The 22517-nt window shown below is 43.5% G+C and overlaps 1 protein-coding gene across 1 annotated transcript in view; it reads left to right on the top strand.

Annotated features, from left to right (window-relative positions):
• LOC147453010 (uncharacterized) overlaps nt 1–21851 on the top strand; it is a 31016-nt gene extending 9165 nt beyond the window's left edge. Inside the window, exons 3-4 of the mRNA XM_086518543.1 lie at nt 19310–19620; nt 19705–21851. Coding sequence (XP_086374669.1) covers nt 19310–19620; nt 19705–20160 — 767 coding nt within the window. The 3' untranslated portion in view covers nt 20161–21851. The remainder of the gene's footprint in view (nt 1–19309; nt 19621–19704) is intronic.
• The last annotated feature ends 666 nt before the right edge of the window (nt 21852–22517 follow it).

Here is a 22517-nt window from a genome sequence, read left to right as displayed (position 1 = left end):
GGTGCTTGTGGTGGTGGAGGAGGGGGTCTCAATATTTGGATTGGTGGAGCCACGTGTGCATTTTGTCCATTTAGTGGCCCAGCTCGAGGAGGAGTGACTTGCTGGCGAGGAGGCCGTCTTTGATTACCATTTCCTTGATAGCGTCGTGGATGGGGGCAATAATACATGCCGTGACCTACCTCTCCACAGTTGTAAAAAATGTACTCACGTGCTTGCCTTTGTCCTTCTTGTCTATTTCGTTCATTTCCTGGCTGGGGAGCCCTTACACCTTGAACCAGATTGATGGACAGGCTCTCTAGTTGATTGGTGATTTGTTGAAGTAATTCTTGTTGAGAGGACTCTTGGTCTGTTGCTCCTGTCCCTGCTACTACCCTTGCCGTAGGTTGAGCTAGCGGTGGAGGCTCCATTCCCCCTTGTAGTTGAGCTTGGAATTTTAACTTCCTATCCTTCTCCCTTGCATAAGTCATAGCTTTATCAAAGGTATCTGGGAATTTATCTTTTACCTTTTCTCGAAGGATGGGGTAAAGCCCTGCCAGGAAACAGTCCTTCTTTAGGCATTCTGGCGCCCTCTCTCCTTCACCTAGTGATGCACACCATTTCTCCCACAGGTTGGAAAACTTTCCTTCATAGCTTCTATAGTCATTGGGTGATGTTTGGCGTAGCTCTAAGAGCTGTCTCCATATCTCCTCTGGAGGCTCATGGCGGCGAAATTCTTCGATGAAGGCCATCTTTAAGGACTCCCAGTCTCTTCTTTCTTCAGGTGCCAAAGTTTGATACCATAATTTTGCACCTTCCCTCAAGACCAAAGGAAAGGCCCTTAACCTAGTAGCTTCGTCATCCCTTCTCGATACTAGAAAGGCCATTTCCAAATTATCCAAAAAGTCTGGAGCAACCTCCCCAGGCTTACCATAAAAATTAGGGAAGGCCATAAGTGAGAGAGTAAACAATTACACAAACAGCTGCAATTTATTTTAAAATAGAGTATGGTAATTACAATTTGGAGCTTTAGCACAACTTAGCTCAAAATAGGATGAAGATCGACACATCAAAGGAATGGTAATAGTCTAGTAAGGGTAGAATGACAGGATGAGGAGAGCGCAAGATTTCCCCAAGTCTCTCGGCTCCAAACAACAGGGCTATTTTTTGCTGATAAAAGATTTTTCTATCAATACAAATATTCACACGGATACGATGCACAAAATGGAAAGGAAACATGCGGGGATCATCATTCTCATTATTGGCATCCATACTTACACACAAGAGCCTAGCTTAGTTGCACCACCTTGGGACCAATGAGCCTGATCAGCCACAGAAGGTCAGCACCTCGGATCACTTCGACTCTTCCTGATGCATCTATGAAGACGTAAGGCGTGATGGCAACACTTTGTACAATGCTGAGCCTTTTAGCAAGCAACAATTGGATTCTATTACCATAATCAACATGACGAATGAAAGTGACACCATTAATGTGCAGCACATCATCAACTACGATAGTTTCCTTAGATTGAGATAACTTCTTGAAAATTAGCAGCAAAGGTAGGGCAGGGAGGCTTTTCACCCGGTCTCCAAAGCACTTTGGACAATATCCAAAGTGATCTTCACGCGGACAGGAGGTTGGCTTGGGATTGGTGGTGTCTGGATTCACAAAGTGCACTGGGAGCATTCGCAGACGGGCGGCAATCTTGTAGGCAAGCCTTCGCCTTTTTGCTTCAGGAGGATTTAGGGGTGAGAGTCGTGGTTGCAAGTTGGAGGTTGAAGTTGGTTGCTCACTAGCATTTTTCTTGCATGTAGTGGTCATGTAATCCCTTATTAATGAGATTAAGCCAAATGTTACCTTACGCTTGAGCACGCGCTGCGGCCTTGGGCCACTTAGGTGTAGAGGTGATCTTCCTCCTCTTAGTCGGCTCCTCAGGAAAGAGAGGTCTGGTGATGCTTTCTCTTCCCTTAATGTGTGTCACAGTACCTTCGTATATGTTGATGTAGAATATTTCAAGCTCGTGTGCGTTGGAGGTTTCTGGAGCACTCATAGGTTGAGAGGAGAGGTATATCAAGATCTTCTTCTCACTCTCCTTCGTTAGCGACGATCACGAACAAGGCATGTAGAAGAACTTACTTCTTGAATTTCAATGACACTACAACCTGGTAACAAGACCTCGATGAAAGCTTTTAAGGCCTCTAAAGCCTCCTCCTCTTCTGTTCTCCAATTTGCAAACTCCTCATGCCATTCGTCCATGTTGTAGATTGCACATCTTCATCGCTTGTGGACTGAAGGTCTGTGTAGCCCTCCTCCGTGGGGGCACCAAAATGATAGCGGGAAAAAGAGCAGTGCAATCGGGTGGCCTCTGTACTCGTGCACACTCCACAAACCACGCCTCATGCAAACAAACAAAGAACAAAACAAAGGGGGCACCACCCTAAATTAAGAGGTTTAAGGACCTCACGCATAGTGCACATAGGCAAGTGAGACTTCTGGCATTATGATGGCATCAAAACATATGGCAAAACACATAGAAGCGAAGCTTAGGGACCTTATGTAGCATATATATACACAAGACATCAGCTTAACAATACAACGGCATCTGATCATACATAACAAGGATATAGAGAAGCAAGCCAAGGATGGCATAATCCCTTGTCAAAAACAATCAACCCAGCAAGTAGGTATGATCCTACTAGCAACACATCAATACCTTAGAGAATGATGGCGAGGATGGTGGCCATGGAGCATGAGAGAAGACTCCTTATTTAGGTTTTAGGGCTAGTAATGTAGCATACTAGAGGGAGAGAGAGAGAGGGAGAGAGAGTAGAGCTCCATCCATAGCTCCTCGTTGTGAGCAATGTCGTCATAGCTTCGTTGCTTGGTGAAGTGGTGAAGTGTTGTTTTTGAGTGAGAGAAGGCCTCCTTATATAGGTTTCTGAGAGGGTTTAGGATTAGGGATAAACATGCTTAAATCCGCTGATTGGGGTTACTTTTTGCTTAGGGTGGTTAACAGATTGAGGTCACTTGATATGTCACCATTAAGATATTCTCTAGAGTGATGTGAGAGGGGAGGGTAAATGCTGATTTTTCTGATTGTGACACATGGGGATAAGGCCTTGACCAGCATTTAAGACCAGGTAAGGTGGCTGTTGAAACTGGAGGTTCTGCACATGTCAGGGGGGGACCTGCTGGGTCCTCCTGAATATCAAATTCTCAAAAAATCCTCAACCATGGCTTCTTTTGACATGTGTTCTTTGAAAAAATCAGCATGTCTCTTTTCAACTCAAAAGTCTTTATCCCTGTTGACTCACCTTTACCATAAGATTTTCCCCTTTTCTCCTCCTGTAACTGCATTGTTGATGCCCAATCACTGCTTCTAGTAACAGTGAACTGTTACCTACCAAATACTTATGGTGCAGTAAAAAATATTTACCATGGGTAAAAAAAGTTATTGTAGGTAAAAAGTGATTTGTATTTACCATGTAGGTGAAAAATATTTACTATAGGTAAAAAATATTTATTGTGGTAAAAAATATTTACTGTCGGTAAAAAAGTGAAAACGGAGTATGTTGTGCTGTGAGTCCACACGAACATCCTCGTGTAAATTTCACTAGAAATTCACACCTAGAATGGGCTATTCTGTACGATATAGGTTGTAGGCATGCATAAGAGCTCGTTCCCACGTATCTTCTGTCCATGGCACTTTTTACTCTTTGGTGCTTGTGAAGTAGATTTTTCTTCTCTTTCGAGATCCCTTGGACTAGAGTATCCTCATCTTCCCAACAACTGACTATGCCTTTATTGCACCTTCAGAAGGGGTCCTAAAAACCATGCATCAATATTTACACACACACACACACACACACACACACACACACACACACACACCAATAGAATTAGAGCACTCCTAGGTTTGTTGAAAAAGGGCTAGCACCTCATGAAAAATAATGTCTATGAGAAGCTTCCAATCTTGGTATCAAAAGAATGCTTTGCAGCAACTATTAAGAGGTCGTGTCATGCATCACTTTTATAAATGCGAGACTATACATGTAGGAAGAGAGTATTGACAGTGTTCCACTTGGAAGAGAAGATAACTCTATGAGAATAGAGACATTGTTTCCTTGGCCGCAACAATGCGCGGGTCACACACTAGTATTCATTAAGCAGTGAAATAGAGTGGTAAGGCGGCGCTCAGGCATCAAAAGTGAGTTCATTGTACCCATGTTCACTAGCAAGAAGATAGATTAATTGAGGCTCGAAGCTGGGGAAGAAATAGGGTAGATGAATGTATTCAATAGAATGATGTCAATGTTTAACTTTCCAATTAATTTGTGGAATTCTTTATTAGGACACCATTATATGGTTTTTCCCCTTTATCATTATCTTTTTGTGTCCATTTCTCTCCTTCACAGATCTCCATACAATGTTCTCTGACTTCTTTAAAAACTATTCATTCCTTTGTTTAGGATACATACCAAATAGATGCAATTACCCTTTTGAAGCTTGACTCTCTCTCTCTCTCTCTCTCTCTCTCTCTCTCTCTCTCTATAAATTGAATTAACAAGGCACCATGATAAAGAGTTGTAGATGGGAATCCTATTTTTGTGTGAACATTGTGCAGTGAGTTCCTGCCTGATGGAGCAGAACAATTGTCTAGATGGGACAATCGACCCCCGAATGTAGTTTTCCAGAGAGGATCGGAACCTCACAATGTAGAATTGACCGATAACAATCTTGACTTGTACATATATGTGCTAGATAACCGACCATCACTTTTTATGGGTACCTGTGCGCTCCTTGCCGCACTGTCGAAGCAAGGGACTTTCCTAACACTGTGTGCGAGCCACAGACGGCTACAAGCACACAACTAGCTTAACTAGTAAGCTCAAAAGAGGGAAATGGTGTGTCACTCACCGCTCTATGCTCGTGCCATGGAGGATTCCTCGCCGCGAAGAAGAAGGAGACGCCGCTACGTCGCGCTCAACCGCTTCACCACCGTCGTGCCGCCGCAATGCTCGATCGCACTCTCTCTCTCTCTCTCTCTCTCTCTCTCTCTCTCTCTCTCTCTCTCTCTCTCTCTCTCTCTCTCTCTCTCTCTCTCTCTCTCTCTCTCTCTCGCATACACACACACACACACAAGGAGGTGAAGAAGAAGAAGATGGAGATGGAGCAAGAGCACTCTTCTATTGCACAAATGAGAGAATGAGTGAATTTTAGGTTTAGTTGGCTTTTATATGAGCTCACCCCATTCACACTTGGGCGCCCATGCTTAGCCAACTAATCCCTTGAATGTCCCAGTTAGAGTGCGCCTCTCATCAGCGATCACTCTTACCCTTTTCCTATTGGTCCGACAAGCCCGGTACTTGACTCTACCAAATACATAATACACGTCCGTCGTAGGTGATGGGGTGTCCGTGAGCCGTGAGGGTTAACATGCCCCCCTTCCTGATGTAGATTCCGTCCTCGGAAGCTATTGAGTTGAAGCTCGTTCGTCGAGGTGGAAGAGCATTTGAGATGAATTCCCTTAGCCTTCTTCAGTCACTGCAAAATCAAACAACATTGGCACAGTAATTGCATTCTCATAAGTGATTAAAAAGCATATGCAGTTTTAAGTAGACAAATTGATTGGTAAAAGAATTTCAAACAATTTGTCAGCAATGAACATTAAATTGTAATGTAATCAAATGCATAAACAGATGTAAAGGTAAAAAATTAAACAAGTTTGGGGCCGCTAATTTAACGGTCGAAAGGCACTAGAGATCGACTATTAATACCATGGGTAAGCTTCTTAATTTTCTCTGGTTAATTAAGTTGTTTAATCGCGAGAGCCAAGTATTTCATGTTCGAGGGCTGACTAGAGGCTATACCTAGAGGACCTTGTAGTTACGCTACGATAAAAGGAATTTCTCATGAAATCATCGCCTGACTGATTACCTTTGCTTTGACCCCCCAAAGTCTTTTCACAGTGATTCAATTTTGATGTGTGTGCTTATTTTGTATGCCTTGGGTTTTTTGCTTTTCAAGGAAAAGCGCCCACACTGGGAACCTCTAGGGCTCTAGTACCATAGGCAATACATGTGAGTGAAGTACCAAATCAAGCTGAGATTTCTCTTCTAGCTTAAGATTTTACAGTGTGGCACTTTGATTTTTTGTTTGTTCATTTTCAGCATTTTAATTTTGTAACTTTGGGGGGTCATATAACATTGATACACCTCCCGAGGCTCATCACACTAGTAAACTCCCTTTATAATACTTAAGCGAAAGGTCAATAGGGTCAAGCCCACTAGAAATCCCTAGTACATTTCACACAATGCTGCTTAAATTGGATTAAGAACCTAAGTAACCATTGATTATTAGGAAGGCATTCCCCATGGTATTAAGAGAAGATCTCTAACACCTAACTTGGTCAAACATTTTTAGTCGGACTGCTTGATTTTTAAACCTAGACAAGTGATTATGACAAGAAATTACATTGAATTAAATGTTTGATACTAAGCAAATGCGGTGAATATTAGGCTACCAATCACGATTAAAGCAGACAATCATAGATGCAAAAAAGATAAGGGGCAATGCTAATGGACAAGAAACACCTGTTTGTGTCGATGGTCGCGCTTGATTTGAAGAGTGAGTCGAGATAAAGATTCCATGAAGGTCCAAATCGTATTAATAGCAACACGCACCTGTACACACTAGGAAACAAAAGGAATACCTCCAGGAGGCACATTAGTGGGAAAAGGTACCAACACTTATTGAACACAACAAAAAACATAAGGAACCCTAACCTAATTATTTGCACTCCCCCTAGAGAGTCAAGGGAATAGGATATTGTAGAGGTTGGGGGGAAACCCTAAGGCTAAACCCCTATCCTCGTCGTCGAGATAAACAAAGTCATCATCCATGAGACCATATGTGCCATCCGTGTAGTCCTGTAAATTTTCTTCTTCATCATAGGTGCCCATGTTTACTAAGAAGGTCACTAAACGCCTATAGTCATCTTGGTCAAAAGGGTAGGCTTGTGCAATGGGAGAAACGCTCTCTACTAAGTATGGATCAGCCGTGGTCAAGAGACGTATGAGCCATTCTAACTCCTCAAAATTCCTCTCACATGCTAGCGTACCTATCAAATCCCATTCACATGCAAGCACTGGAAAGACCATGTGAAATATTTGTGAAAAGTAACGAGGGTACCTCTCACCCAAGGCAGGAGTGGATGACTCTAGCGTACTAGCCATATCTGTACACGCAAATAGATTATGGTTAGAGTGCAAATATTACAAGGGTCGTGTTCTTGTGCATAATTTGTTTTTATGATTTGTGTTATGGCTCTTGCTCTTTTACTTTTTTATCTTGTTTTTGTGAGTATAAGGCTTTATATATACATTCCCTAAGATTGGAGATTAAGAGGTCAGGGAGAAAGGTTGAGAGGGAAGCAAGTGAATAATGGATGTCCACAAACACTCCCCCCTTCCTTGGGTAGATCATACCGTTTGAAATGATGTCGTCACCCTTTGAAACCACTTGTTCCAAGTTGTTATAGGTGAAGATTTTTGCCAATAGTTTTCTATTACCTTAGGTGCCTCGTCGAGTTGCAAGGGTGGTAAGGTACTCTCCCAAGATCGAACTTGAAGTGGTTCATCACGTGATTCTTGAACACTGGAAGGTGTGGATTCCTTTGTAGCTTCATAGAGGTCCACTATTGTAGGTGGAGGCTGTGTAGAAGCTTTTACCTCTATGGATGTATTACATGAGGAGCTAGAAGCTTCATGGAACTCCCCCCTTCCTGAGCTAGGTGGAATACATTGGTTTTGCCTTGGAGCCCAAACTAGCTCTGGACTAGGTGGTAGCATTCTGTGATCTTTCCTTTCCCACGGTCTACCATTGGCTTTACCGTTACACTGTTTCACTCATATGGGTTTGTTGTCGATAGGGAAGGACACATTTTACGTTTAGGTACCCAGATTTGCTCATTTCCATCATAGTAGCCTTGGGCTTCTAATAGTCGTTTTGGAATCCATCGTGATTTGGTCTTGACTCTCCTAGAGCGCGCTCTTGGTTTTCCAGGGGAATTTTTTCTTGGAATGGATGGGAGGGTTGAGGTAGTTGGAAGTAAGGCCTTGGGGACCCATTGATATGTACTCTTAGGTCGTGCAGGTTGAGTACTTGCAATATTACTGCTTGCTGCAACTACAAGTGTTGAAGTACTAGGTTCATGGGTATCCGGCAAAGATGAGTTAACCACCTTGGCTTGTGAATGTTGGCTATCCTTCAACTTTGCTAGAGTTTGCAACGTAGGTGACTTTTCTTGAATGATAGGGGTAAGAGTCGGTGGTCGCGTCGTGACACTACCAGTATCTCAATGAATAGTGCATTTGGTTTCCAACATCCACGTGCGTCCCAGGTTTACGTTGCCTTCCATAGCTCCCGCGGACATGACTAGAAACCTCTGCACTATGCTTCCATTGTCATAGACAATAGGGGTCTGAAGGACTCCAAGAATAGCAGTTTTCTTTTTATTAATGCCCTTGACTTGCATCGTACTCGGGGATAGGGTCGGTTTCCCTAATTGACACCAAACTCCATAGGACAACAAATCGTGTTTAGCTCCCGTATCTAATAAGGCATTGTATAGTACTTTCCCATAGGGGCTATTTAGCTCAATTGGGTATCGTAGGGGTGAATCAGATTCTAATGAGTCGTCATCTGTGTCCTCGAAAAATGTTTGCGTGATTCCCAGATTAGCCTCTCGTTGGCGTCTAAGACGTTGTTGTCGTTCTCGAGCCTCAACTCTTGCTTGGATTTTTTTAAGCTCTACTTGTTTCTTGGCAGCCTTCTTTTGATGGATGGCTTGCAACTCTTCCTGGCTTAGAGGATCATAATATCTTTTGAATTTACTCCCATTAAGGAATCCAATGGTTTCAACTCCATCTAGAGTCTCCACACGAATGGTACCTTGCGGGGTAATTTCACACACTCGATATGGTCCCTTACCAGCGTATTTCAATTTCTTCTTTTCATTACGTACCCCGTACATAAGAACTTTATCACCAACCTTGATGTATTTATCCTTTAAATGGCTATCAAACCACTTCTTTCTCCTATCCTTCTCCACTAGAGCATTTCACACAGCTAATTGCCTCTCTTCATCTAGCCTTTCCAAGATATATAATTGCTCAACTAAGGGGTTACCATCCCACCCTTCTTGAGAAGCTACTCGAAGACTAGGAATGACAAACTCCCATGGCATAACTGCTTCTTGGCCGTACACCATCTTAAACAGTGTGCAATTAATAGCAACTTTATACGCAGTACGATAAGCCCATAAAGCTGATGTAAGCTTTAGGTCCCAATCAGTGCGATGAGCCTCAACTGTCTTTGTCAAAATGGAGATGAGAGTTTTGTTGGTACTCTCAGCTTGGCCATTTGCTTGGGGATAATAGGGTGTAGACTTGTGGTGAGATATCATGAAGTTTGATGTGAGTTCTTCTATTACTTCATTTATAAAATGAGTTCCATTGTCACTCACAAGTTCAAAGGGGCATCCAAAACGTGTGATAGTGTTCTCAAAGAGGAACTTAGCTGTTTTTTTTCATCCGCCTTTTGTGTTGCTTTTGCTTCAGCCCATTTGGTTACATAGTCGGTAGCCACAATGATATATCGTGATTGCGTGTTACGTGCAGCCGAACTAATGGGTCCTACAAAGTCTAAGCCCCACTTTTCAAATGGTTAGGTTACCTTGATGGGATGTAGAGGCATCCTATCCCTTCTTTGTGGCTTGTTGAAGCGTTGGCATTCATCACATCCCTTTGCAAAAAGTGATGCATCCTTAAACAGAGTGGGCCACCAATAGCCTGACTGTAAAATCTTTCGGGCAGTCAACTTTCCTGAAAAGTGACCACCAGCTACGCCCATGTGTGCCTCTTGTAGAATATATAAATACTCATCCTCGCGGGCACAGCGTCTAAGAACATCATCTTTTCCTCTCTTATAGAGAGTTCCCGCCAGTAAGAAATAGGGTTCGCATTCCTTGATTAATTTTCGAGCTATATCTTTTCGCAGTTCTTTGGGTGGAAAACCATTAACTAAGAAGTTAACAATCTTTTCACTCTATTCAGGCATTGTCTCAACAATGAACAAAGGAGTATCAGGTAATTCATCATCAACCCCCGTAGGAGCTTCGCCATTAGGGATACGAGATAAATGATCCGCCATGACATGTTTTCTCCTAGGCCTCACAACAACGGTGAAGTCAAACTCAAGAAGAATTAACAACCATCGTGTAATTCGACCTGTGGAACATGGCTTGTTTACCAAATATAGCAATGCTTGATGATCAACATAAAACACAAACTTGGTAGCAAGAAGGTAATAGCGAAATTTCTTTACTGCGTAAATCATAGCTAGACCTTCGCACTCTGTAGTAGTGTAGTTCATCTCGGAATCATTTAATTGGCGACTTGCAAAGCTAATAGGGTAGTCCAATTTATGTTCTCCTGGTTGAGTTAGAACACACCCAATAGCAAAATTTGATGCATCAATATGCACATGAAAGGGTACATTCCAATCAGGTGTTCGTAGGTTTGGAGCACTTGTTAGGGCCTTCTTTAATAACTCATAAGATCGATGACATTCTTCCGTCTAGTGAAACTCGATAAGAAGCTTGTACAATGGACGCACTATCTCAGCAAAGTTTAAAATAAACCTGCGATAATAACCAACATGGCCCATAAATCTTTGAACTCCTGTATAGTTAGTAGGTGGTGGAAAATTGGCAATGGCTTTAATCTTACTCTCATCTGTGGATATCCCGTTCTTGGACACTATATGCCCTAGAATGACTCCATGCTTAACCCAAAATTGGCATTTGAAAGGGTTCAATGAGATGCGATAAAATCTTCACCTTTCAATATTTTTCGTAGATATAACAAATGCTTCTCCCAAGAAGAATAAACACAAAGGTCGTCTAGGAAAGCTTCACAAAACTCCCTTAGAAATTCTTTAAACGCAGTGTTTATTAATCGTTGGAATGTAGCAGGGGCATTTGTTAAGCCAAAAGCCATAACACGAAATGCAAGCACTCCAAACTCTGTGATAAAAGCAGTTTGAGCTTGGTCCTCTAATGCAATTGTGATTTGATTGTAACCAGAGTACCCATCTAAAAAGCTATAAGCTTCCTTGCCCGCAACTCTCTCAAGCACATGTTCTGAATATGGCAAGGGATAATGATCTCTCCTAGTAGCTGCATTAACTTTCTTGAGGTCTACACACACTCTTAGTTTCCCATTCTTTTTTGGCACAATGACTATTGGAGAAACCCATTCTGAGTGCTCAATAGGGTATATGAATCCACACTGGATAAGTTTTTCAATCTCCTCTTGTACAATTTTGGCGTACTTAGGATTCATTGGATAGGGTCTTTGCTGGACGGGTTTAGCGGTGTTGATCATGGGAATTGTATGTTGCACCACAGAAGGTGGAACGCCCTTCATGTCATGATATGTCCAAGCAAAGATATCCTTGTATTCCTTGAGGAGCTCCTTAAGTATAGCCTCTTCAGTTTCGGTAAGGTCTTGAGCAATAAAGACTGGTTTAGACTCCTCACCTGGTTCTGCTAATTCTATCTCTTTAACTACCGCTCGACCATCATAGACTCCACTGCTTCCATTGGTAGGTATTCGTTGGGCTTTGGCATACACAACCTTTCGCTCCCCCGTGGTATAAGATTTAAAATGTTCAGGAGCTGTATGTAAGTCAGTAGGCTCTTGTCCTGACAGAGACCTTTCTTTTAGTTCTGCCTCCTTTTGTTGTTGAGCTAACTCTCGGTTTTGACGTCTTCTTATAGTTCGACTCAATTTCGGCTCTGTAACCTCCAATTGAGCGAGGTCAATGGGTCGCGGGCTGCACCACATGACACTCTGGAGATGTTCACCCCAATTGTCTACTAGCTTTCGATGAGCATCACATGCCCCTAGATAGCTAAGCCATTCTGCAATAGATCTTTCCTTGTTTATCCTAGCTCTCACATTTGCTCGATATCGTCATCTTTTATATGACCTTTGTTTCTTGTTAAGGTTTTGATTTTGGTAAATGTTTGAACTCGACTTGCCTGATAGGTCTTTGCTTGTATCTTCTTCACTCTCATATAAATTACCATAGACGGTCGTACTAGGCCTTGAGTATTTATTTCCTATACTTGGTTCACTCGATGTTTCCTCAGGTTCTGAATCCATTTCTTCCTGAGATTCCGTTTCTGATGTGTATTGGCCTGAAGCCTTTGAGGAATCATCGGTTTCACTCTCAGGTAGGTGTGCCTCTTTCTTATCATCGGATGTTACATGCGCTACACCTAACATGTTTACTGGTGCAACGTGTGGTATCTCTTCCCCATCTGGTGTTACCCAGGTTGTTCCTCTAGCTCCCCATGTATCTATAGTTGCCGCTAGGTGCACCCAATCGACATTGTCTGACTCAGCCATTCCAGGTAGGATATCCATATAAGGAGAGTTCTCCCCAATATCCGTGTCTTTGTTACACGTGTAACAATACTGTAATGGAGCTGAGTGAATTGTTGTGTCTGATCGATTATCAATGATGAATTTATTTCCTAGAGGATGCGTTCGACCACTTAAAAGATCAACTCGAATGACAGAGTCTTGGAACTGTAAGTAGACGTGGTTTTTGGACCAGTCATGCACCATTTTTGCTTCCCTCATGAATGGACGCCCTAAGATCATCTCAAATGACATAGGATGCTTGGAAAAATCCATAACAATGAAAGTCTGCCTTACCTTGTGTCCCAAGACCTTGATTCTGAGATCCTTTAGCATTCCAATAGGCGTAACAATAGATCCATTAGCCATTTTTACCACTACGCTTGTGGCTTCAAGGTGAGGTCGCCCCATAGATTCCCAACAACTCTTTGTCACCATGCTGACTCCCGCACCACCGTCAAGGACCCCCTTTACAGTTAATCCTTTAGTAGTGATTGGTAGAGTAGCATTAGAGTCATCACCTTCAAAGTATTGCCCCAACTTGTTAACGGGTACTTCAATTACAGATTCATGTCCCGCTAGGTCAGATGGTGGTGCTAAATGTTCCTCATCATTCATTACCGAGTCAGGTTTGTTCATATGTGCAAACTTTGGTAATCCGGCCTGTAATTCTCCATTGAGGAAGGCTCGAAGAGCTGAGACTAGCTCGGGGTCTTTATATAGTTTGGACATGATGGTGGTTCTAACTTCTGAAGACATGAAATCCATCAATTTGGCAACATTTAATGGCATCTTGTGGGACGTAGGACCCTGACAAGAGAATGGTGAAGATGGAATCTCCACTTCCTCAAGGGGGTCGGGCATTCCCTCACCAAACATTCTCTCTAGTAGGAAAGGTGTGTGTCCACTTTCAGATGTCCTACCCTCACTCTCTTCCCGAATGATACTGGGTATAGCTAACAGCCTGTAGTTCTTGTGAGGTTGAACTTGTGTGGGAAACACTGTGTCCGACATCTGGATATGTTTGGGTTCAGGTTCTAATGTTCGTTGAGTTTCTTCCACCAAACCCCTCAGTTGTTGGACTCGTTCAATTTCCACTGTTGGGTTTGGATAGGTTCCAATCTTTCTCTTGCAATCCTCATTTTTTTTCTCTCGTGGCTTATCTTGGGGGTTCGCAACTGGGTGGTTTAACTTTGAATACTCTTTTGGTGTTTGTCGTAATTCCCTATTGTGATCCTCCTCACTGGCTTTTTCCTTTGTAGTAACAGTTTTGGTCTCCGTGGTCTCTATCGAATCTGAGTCATCCTCAGGGTCATTCATATACACGGGATCCTCTCCTGTCCCTATGTTAGTCTTTGAACTAGGTTTTGAGCTAGAAGCATTAAGGGATTTCTTTCTTCGTGTTTTCTTCTTTCTCGCTCGGCCAATGGATGCAGCATCTCTCTCTTTGAGGATGTAATTTTGCTTTTGGAGCATCGATCGTGTGAGTGCATTCACTGGTGCTATGTTTATAGTTGGTGGTGTCCCATCAACAATCTCTATTATGTTCAATGGTGTGATTTTCAGTGCGTTTGGATTGTTAGGACACTGCGCGATCAAATGATCTATGCCACAACGATTACAAGTGAGTATTGGCATTGCCAATGCACTCCCTTGACTTGTTTGCATTAGTGCAGCATTCTTTTGCATTCTAATGGGGCACTCAGCTACTCGATGTGGTCCACCACATTCGTAGCACTGAAGAGGTGGTCTCCTGGCAAAACTATTAATGTTTTGACCTCTTGCTGCTAGCGCAGTAGCTTGATATACCGATTTGATTTGTCCCCAATGGTCTTCCATATAGTACATGGGACACTCCTCAAGCATGTCGACTCCATAGGTGATACTAGAGTCTATGTCCTCTTCGCAATCTACATAAGTACTAGATGACTCGCAACCTATTTGGTTCATAGGTGTAACTCTTGGATGAGGGGGTTGTGGTCCTAGCAATGGAGGTGGCAACGGTGTGGTTTGGACCACATTTTGGGTTCTAGGGACCATGTGATGTAATGGAAACTGTTGCTCCATGGGTGGGGTAGGCATCAATGCAGGAACTCGAGGTGAGTCTGCCCAAGCTATAGGCGGTCTATTTTCCATGATGTGTTTAAGCATTAGGCAATCCTTCGCTTGATGGCCATACCTACCACACGCGTTACAAGTCCCGTTAAACTTTACTCTGAAAGTAGGGCATTCACTCGTAGTATGTGGGCCCAAGCAGATTGAGCACCATTGCTGCTTCCTTCTTGGATACATATGAGTGTTTTGTGGAGCACGATTACCCCTAAGGCTTTCTTGGATGGCCTTGGTGAGATCTGCCAAAGTCATCTCAGATATCGTTTGCTCTTTCACGATTGGCTTTATCTTCATTGGCTCATGCCCTGACGCTTGCGAGCTACTAGACTTCGGCTCGGCGGACACTCTTTCTCCTGCAATCATTAAATTATCCTCCAATTGGATTGCATTCATGGTGACTGCTTCCCAAGTAGTGATACCTCTAATGACTAGGCCATTATAGATACTTTCATGTCATAGTCCCCTAATGAATCTATCAAGCAATTGGTTGTTGTTGAATCGCTCGTTTGGATTGCATCGAGAATTCAAATTCTTCAGGCGACTAATGAAGTCTCTCACGGATTCACCTTCTTCTCGTTGGGCTTTCTGGAGATGAGAGGCTACACCCCAAAGTACTCCCTCTCGTATGTATTCTTTTAAGAACAGTCTCCTAAGAGTAGAGTAGATCGTTTTCTCTTCTACTCTTAAGATTCTATACCAATCTCCAGCCTTTCCGCTTAGGGTCAAACTCAAAGCCTTACACTTATGTAGCTCATTGTGCTCTTCCAAGGAATCGCACACATGTTCAAAGACTTCCATATGCTTTCTAGCATCTCCGTCTCCACTGAATTTATGTGTGAGCTTAGCTACTTGAACTGCCTTGCTCCTAGGCTCTCTATCAGGTGCACTACGCATGTTTTCCGCAATAGAGCGACCGATAGTTTGAGCAAATGCTGCCAAATCTCCTATTTGAGCAGGTATAATGGGTGTATGTGCTCCTAGAACCACATGTGAGATGGGAGTTGGCCTTGGCCTTGGCATACGCGCGGATCTTGGGTCCCATATTTCGTATGGTGGTGTACTAGACGGTGGTCCAAAGTTTACAGGCGTGGCCCTAGGCATAGGGGGTGCTTGATATGGCATGTTATTATTAAATGGCATGGCTCCACTTGTATAAGAGCTTGGATAATGCCATTGTGGATTGTAAGCTCTTGGAATAATCAGAGGTGTAGGAGCTACATGAGGCTGAGGTACGAAAGGTGCACATGATTGATACATACATGTAGGTATAGTTGGGGGCACTGTGCTACTAGGCATCGGCACAGTATTAACAAATGAACTCCATGGTGTACTTCTTGTCACGCTCACCACTGGGATATGCATGGTAGCTCTAGTGTCATTAAGAGAAAGATGAGCTAGACCTGGGAAGGTAAAGCTGCCACTTGTGGGCTCAGATTGTACTGAGGCTCCTGGCGAAACAACATATGGAGGATCAATGGGGCTCACTGAGGGAGTCTCCATTTGTGATAGGGTTGGTTGGTTGGCCTTTCCCGTATCCAAGAATCTCATTAGGCCTGTTGAAGGCATGTTGATCCCTATGTTCTGTCTTTCTAACTCGACAATCCTATGGAGGACATCACAGACTTTCTGTTGTTGCTCATCTATGCTAGTAACACCCGATGTGTGTAGAACATCTAACCAACCCACGTGATAGGTGTGTCCTGTGTACCGATCAGTTAAAGCTTCTGCTTGTAGGTCATACTCCCAATTTTCATTTAGGAATATCCATCCCATCTAGGCCTGGCGTGCTGGAGGTTTCCCTCGAAGTGGAAGCATTATTGCTCCCCATCGCTTGCCCCTCCGTGACTGCTACCTTGGGAGCACTCGGTTGCTCGACTGGCATGATTGTTGTCATAGGAGCCTTTGCTTTCAGGGCTCGACTTTGTTCTAGCCTTCGTAGGTTCTCAATTTCCCTCTCCCTTGTTGTTTGCATATAGCGTTCGATTTCTTGTACTTCGGCAAGACTCCTACCATCGGGTAGTAAAACCTCAGATGGAGATAGTCCTAAAGGATCAGGAGGTGCAGTGGATGGAACATTCACATGCACACTCTCAAGAAGCATAGGGTCTATTTTAGGCATGAATGACGAATTTACTTCCCCACTCCCTTCATTTATTTCATTAACCGCATGTTCGGAGCGAGTAGCTCTACTAAGGGTCTCTTTTAAGCGGCTAAACACGCTGGACCCGGGTCGTGGGCCCATGGCATGCATGTCTTGACTTGAACTATCAGGGTTTGGTGTAGGATACCCCTCCATGACTTCGTAGTCAGAGGAAGAATCACTAGACGCGATATGAGGATCTTGGGTCGCGCTACCTTGAGTCCCGGCCGAAGGTCTAGAACCTAGGGTGGAGGAATAATGGGTGCCCGCGTAAATGGAGGAACTACCAATATGCTCGTGCTCTAACACTCGTCCAGAGCGTAGGTTCATATGACTTGGATCCCCTAGAAGTGTCAGTGAGTGCCCGTGAAGGCCGCTCACCTAGTATTTTTGGGTGTTTTGCAACCCAAGTCTTTTTTTTTTGTTGATTTTTTGGTCCTTTTTTTCTGACCCAGCTATAGAATAGAACGTATGATAGCTTAAAACGAGCGCCTCGGTCAGAGGGACGTGTCGTGCTTTACAGCCCTCCGTTTGGTCACTTTATGCCCTCGGAATCCCTAAAACCGTCAATTTCTAGTAGGGAACTAGGCCCAAATTAGAAAGTCTAAGGGTGCAAGTGGGAAGAGAAGGGAGGAGAGTGGAGGACTTGCCCCACATGCTCTCATTCCCTCTTGAGGAGTTAGGGTATATATATAAGAGTGAGTCTAGTGTATATCATAAGATTGAGGACTGAGGCCTGGGCCTGGGCTTATGATTCCGATCCCGATCAAAATTTTAGTGTAGCCCCCCAGTCACTCACGCTTAAATATTTTCGGTTTTTTTTTTAATTTTTATTTATTTATTTATTTAATTTTTTTTTGGGCGACGACCGCGCGCGGTTTAGGTGACCCTTTCTTGGCCACACACACTGTCAACACCTACCTAACCTCTCTATCAACAGCTCACAGACAGCTCACTACCTTATCTACTTACTAACCGTGCTGCTAACCACTAACTAATCTGTTAACCACTCTGCTAACTGCTTACTGACAGTGGGCTAACTGTCCACCTACTTCCTCTCTCACTGCCTTATTGTGCAAAGACTGTGTGCAGGCAAACCTTGACAGAAAACTGTGTACAGACTGTGTGCAAACAGAAATTGCTAACTGCCTTCCTACTTATTCATTCACTGCGAACAAGCTAACGACTACTAATTGTGCAAAGACTGTGTGCAAACAGAAAACACAACATTATGCAGAAATCACAGAACTTGCAGACAATACAGAAATTAACAACTTGCAGAAAAATAACTCATTCCTCTTCCTCTTCCTCTTCTTTCCTACTACAGACAACTCATAGGAGAAGCACAAAGTGCCTCTTGGGCTTAGTGCAGGGCGATTCCCCGGCAGCGGCACCAAAAATGTGCGCTCCTTGCCGCACTGTCGAAGCAAGGGACTTGCCTAACACTGTGTGCGAGCCACAGACGGCTCCAAGCACACAACTAGCTTAACTAGTAAGCTCAAAAGAGGGCAATGGTGTGTCACTCACCGCTCTATGCTTCTGCCGTGGAGGATTCCTCACCGCGAAGAAGAAGGAGACGCCGCTACGTTGCGCTCAACCGCTTCACCGCCGTCGTGCCGCCGCAATGCTCGATCGCACTCTCTCTCTCTCTCTCTCACACACACACACACACACACACACACACACACAAGGAGGTGAAGAAGAAGAAGATGGAGATGGAGATGGAGCAAGAGCACTCTTCTATTGCACAAATGAGAGAATGAGTGAATTTTAGGTTTAGTTGGCTTTTATATGAGCTCACCCCATTCACACTTGGGCGCCCATGCTTAGCCAACTAATCCCTTGAATGTCCCAATTAGAGTGTGCCTCTCATCGGCGATCACTCTTACCCTTTTCCTATTAGTCCGACAAGCCCGGTACCTGACTCTACCAAATACATAATACACGTCCATCGTAGGTGATGGGGTGTCTGTGAGCCGTGAGGGTTAACAGTACCACTAGATATTTTTGGGGGGCGAATGGGCGTATTCTACGTTGGGCACCATATGCACACTTTCGGTATGAGTATGAAGTATTGTCCCATGGTGGAATAGACATCAATCTTAGTCTTGGCTCATACAACGTGTACGTATACATACATACATTTTTATTCACATCTTTTTTCTTTGCATGTATCTTAGCAAGAAGGTTTTCCAAATCACTTATGAGCTTTTGCAAGGGAGGTAGTGCATATACCTAGCTGAGTGCTAGCATATGGAGTTCCTTTCCTCTAGCAGCTCATTTGAACAAGGGAAGGTGATCAAACCCCTTCTTGTGCATGCTCCATGTATGGTATAGTGTCTATGTCTTTTGAATCAATGATGTTGAAATCTTGGTTATGTATTTCCCAGTTTTGCAGAAGAGAGAGAAATTGCCTTTGTAGGTGGCATCAGGCCTGAGTTGATCCGTAGTGCAAGGGAGTACACATATGACTATGGAAGAATGGTTAGCTCTGTGTGTGTGTGTGTGTGTGTGTGTGTGTGTGTGTGTAAGCTATACATCTGTCCATGTAATTTTGTTATCCGAATTTCTTATAATTGTGATATGTAGCAACTTGTCCGGATCTTGATGAACCCCTATTTCGACGTGGCGGAAAATGGAGAAACGTTGTTAATCCTGCTCAGGTAGCGGACCTAACAATCCCACCAAGTATCCCACATGTGTATTGGATCCCAACCCATACCGAGCTTAGCATAATGGATGACTTTGACGATATTCTTGAAGATGGAAAAGGAAGCCCCATAGAAGACGAAGTGATGATAGGAGATATGCTTGCAAAACCTACTAGAGCACCCTTCCTGAACCCTAAAAACCAAAATCAAATATACTTCTTTGCCGAGAACAGATATGCCTTAATGCAGGTTAATGCAAAAAACTAATCATTCTCCAGGTTGTCTTTCAAGATAAGTGCAAATTTTGAATTGATGCTAAGAAATTATGTGCAGGCACTTCCTCTCCCCAACAAACTTCTTCAAGGGCCAGCTCTTATAGAGACCGAGTGGTCTGCTCTTGCAAACTTGGGCTTTGCGTCAGTGGATGCAGTCTGGCCTGCAAGCAACACAAGCTTTATCCATGTTTTTAGCAAGGAATTTTACGGCCATGTTAATATGGAAACAAACGAGACATTTGGGCCATTTAGAATTGTGGATTATTGGCCGTCTTTGGGCCAAATTGGGTTTCGTACAGTAGATGCAATTGCCCCACTCCTGTTTGATGTTGAGGAAGCCTATGTCTTCAGTGGGGATTCTTTCGCCCTGATACAGTCTAAGCCCAATGATATGGTGCTAAGTGGACCACACATCATCGTGGAAGAATGGTCGTCTCTGAGGAGGGCTGAGTTTCACACAGTGGACATGGCAGTTCCTAGGCCCTTGAGCAAGAGTCAAGGGTACTTTTTTTAGCGGAGATCAATTTGTTGTGATTTCGCTCAATCCATTAGAGGATGAGATCAACAATGAGCCCTACACAATGTTAGTGCAGTCATGTTGGAAGTCACTCATTGAACTCGGTTTCTATGGGGACATTGTGCCTTCAGAATTGCCCCCAAATACAACCAGCTAGAATGTAATCATTGTGTTAATTATCCATTGTGAATTATTTGAAAATCAATTTGACTTTATTCATGGTAATTCATCTATTTTGTCTAAGGAGTTCAATACTTCCTTTTCCAATCCATGCTCATCATATCCTGTTATTAACAAAGCAGTCCACGAGACCGCAGTTCGGGTTTGAATTGTTGGGGTATAAAGCCCAATGTGGTCGCCCAGGTAAGTGGGCGGGCCGCCAGGTATGTACACATATTCTTTTGTAAAAACCTAATAAGAACTCACTATGCTCTACACATTACAGTAGAGCGAGTTCAACATATCGTCGTGCTCTTCTTCTCGCACTCTCTCTCGCGTCGCACTTCCGCTCGTACTCCTTCAACTGGTATCAGAGCTCAGATCGAGGCTCGGGGCAGCACTACAGGAGGCTAGAGTCACCAGCTCAGATTGGAGTGAAATTCGACAGGCAAAGACACGGCCCCAAATCTTGTGGGGAGACCCGTAGGGCTTGGTGTGCTCAGAATTTTATTCTGAGGTCATCTCGGTCACCGTTCGACGGCTTCGACAAAGTTATGCGCAGGCCATTTTCGACTACGTGGTCTCAATGGGTGCAGATCCGACTCTGCAAATTTGGGGTTTTCGGCCAACGACTGCAGGTGCTGAGGATATCGACACTCTCAGAGTGTTGATTTGTGGCTGTCTACACATCGAAGGACGGATCACAGTTCTTGGAGGCGTGTCACATACGACACGGGCGCATCTACACAAAGACTATAGGCGACATCCACTAGTTCATCAGGTAGCTTGTGTTTGCTGCTTGATATTCCAAATTTAATCCTGACATTGCAGGTACTTCCATATGGGATGTATTGTCAAAGATCATGTATGTATGTTGAGGGTTTGCTGGCTGTGAGTCACGCAGCTAACAACCGCCGCAGCGGTTACAACATACAGTGGAAAATTTGTGGATGTATGACTTTGTGGGAAGTCTATGTACTGTCAGATTTACTGCAGCAGACAGGAGACATCTACTTCTTGAAGAATACAATGGACTCAGCTCTTCTTACAGCATATGATGGAAATGCACTGAGTGACTGGATTATAGACTCAGGGGCATCACTTCATGTGTCTCCAAACAAGGAGTGGTTTACCTCTTATGTGACCACTAAAGATCATGTTCGGCTAGGCAATGGGAAGACATGTGAGATCTTAGGTGTTGGAAATGTTCAATTGAAGTTTCAGAATGGCTCTTCTTTCACGCTGAATAATGTGAGACATGTTCCCGCAATTACAAAGAGCTTGATTAGCACAAGTTTACTTGATGATGCTGGCTACGTCACCACTTTTGGACAGAACATGTGGAAGATATCCAAGGGTTCTATGACAGTAGCACATGGAGTAAAGTCTGGAGGACTTTACATGATTTATGTATCAAATGTCTCTAAAAATGTAATCAATGTAACCGAGCAGCCGAACGTTTCTTTGTGGCATAGCCGGTTAGGACATATGTCCAAGAAGGGAATGGAAATCTTGTCTCGTTCTGGTTATTTGCCTGGCTTTTCATTTAATGATTTTGAATTCTGTGAACATTGTCTGTATGGTAAGCAAACACAGCAGCCACATAAGCATAGAAGCAGTAGAAGAGATACACAGTTGGCACTTGTTCATAGTGATTTGTGTGGACCTATGCCTAACCTATCTCTAGGGGGAGCTTCTTACTTTATGACATTTATAGATGATTACTTGAGGAAAGTATGGGTTTACTTTCTCAAGCACAAGGATGAAGCGTTTAGTGTTTTCAAAACGTTTGTGACACTTGTGGAGAATCAAAGTGGCAAGAAGCTTAAATGCTTACGCACTGACAATGGTGGAGAGTATGTTTCAAAGGCCTTTCAGGACTTTTGTGAGTCAAAAGGTATAAAACGTGAACTTACTGCTCCTTACAATCCTCCTCAAAATGGTGTTGCTGAGAGGATGAATAGGACCATACAAGAGAAGGTCAGAAGTATGTTGTCTAATGCACAGCTGCCAAATGGGTTTTGGGCTGAAGCTGTATCAACAACTGTTCATCTTGTAAATAGATCTCCTAGCAAGGTTTTGCAGAAGGATTCAGTGCCAGAGATGGTATGGTCAGGCAACATGCCCTCATACAAGCATCTCAGAGTCTTTGGCTGTGAGGCATATACTCACGTTCCAAAGGAATTTAGGAACAA

This window comes from Adiantum capillus-veneris, chromosome 8 (assembly GCF_014529385.1).
Source record: "Adiantum capillus-veneris isolate H3 chromosome 8, ASM1452938v2, whole genome shotgun sequence".
Taxonomy (NCBI): Eukaryota; Viridiplantae; Streptophyta; class Polypodiopsida; order Polypodiales; family Pteridaceae; genus Adiantum; species Adiantum capillus-veneris.
The sequence above is the reverse complement of the archived record's forward strand: the minus strand, read 5'-3'. Positions and strand labels throughout refer to the sequence as shown.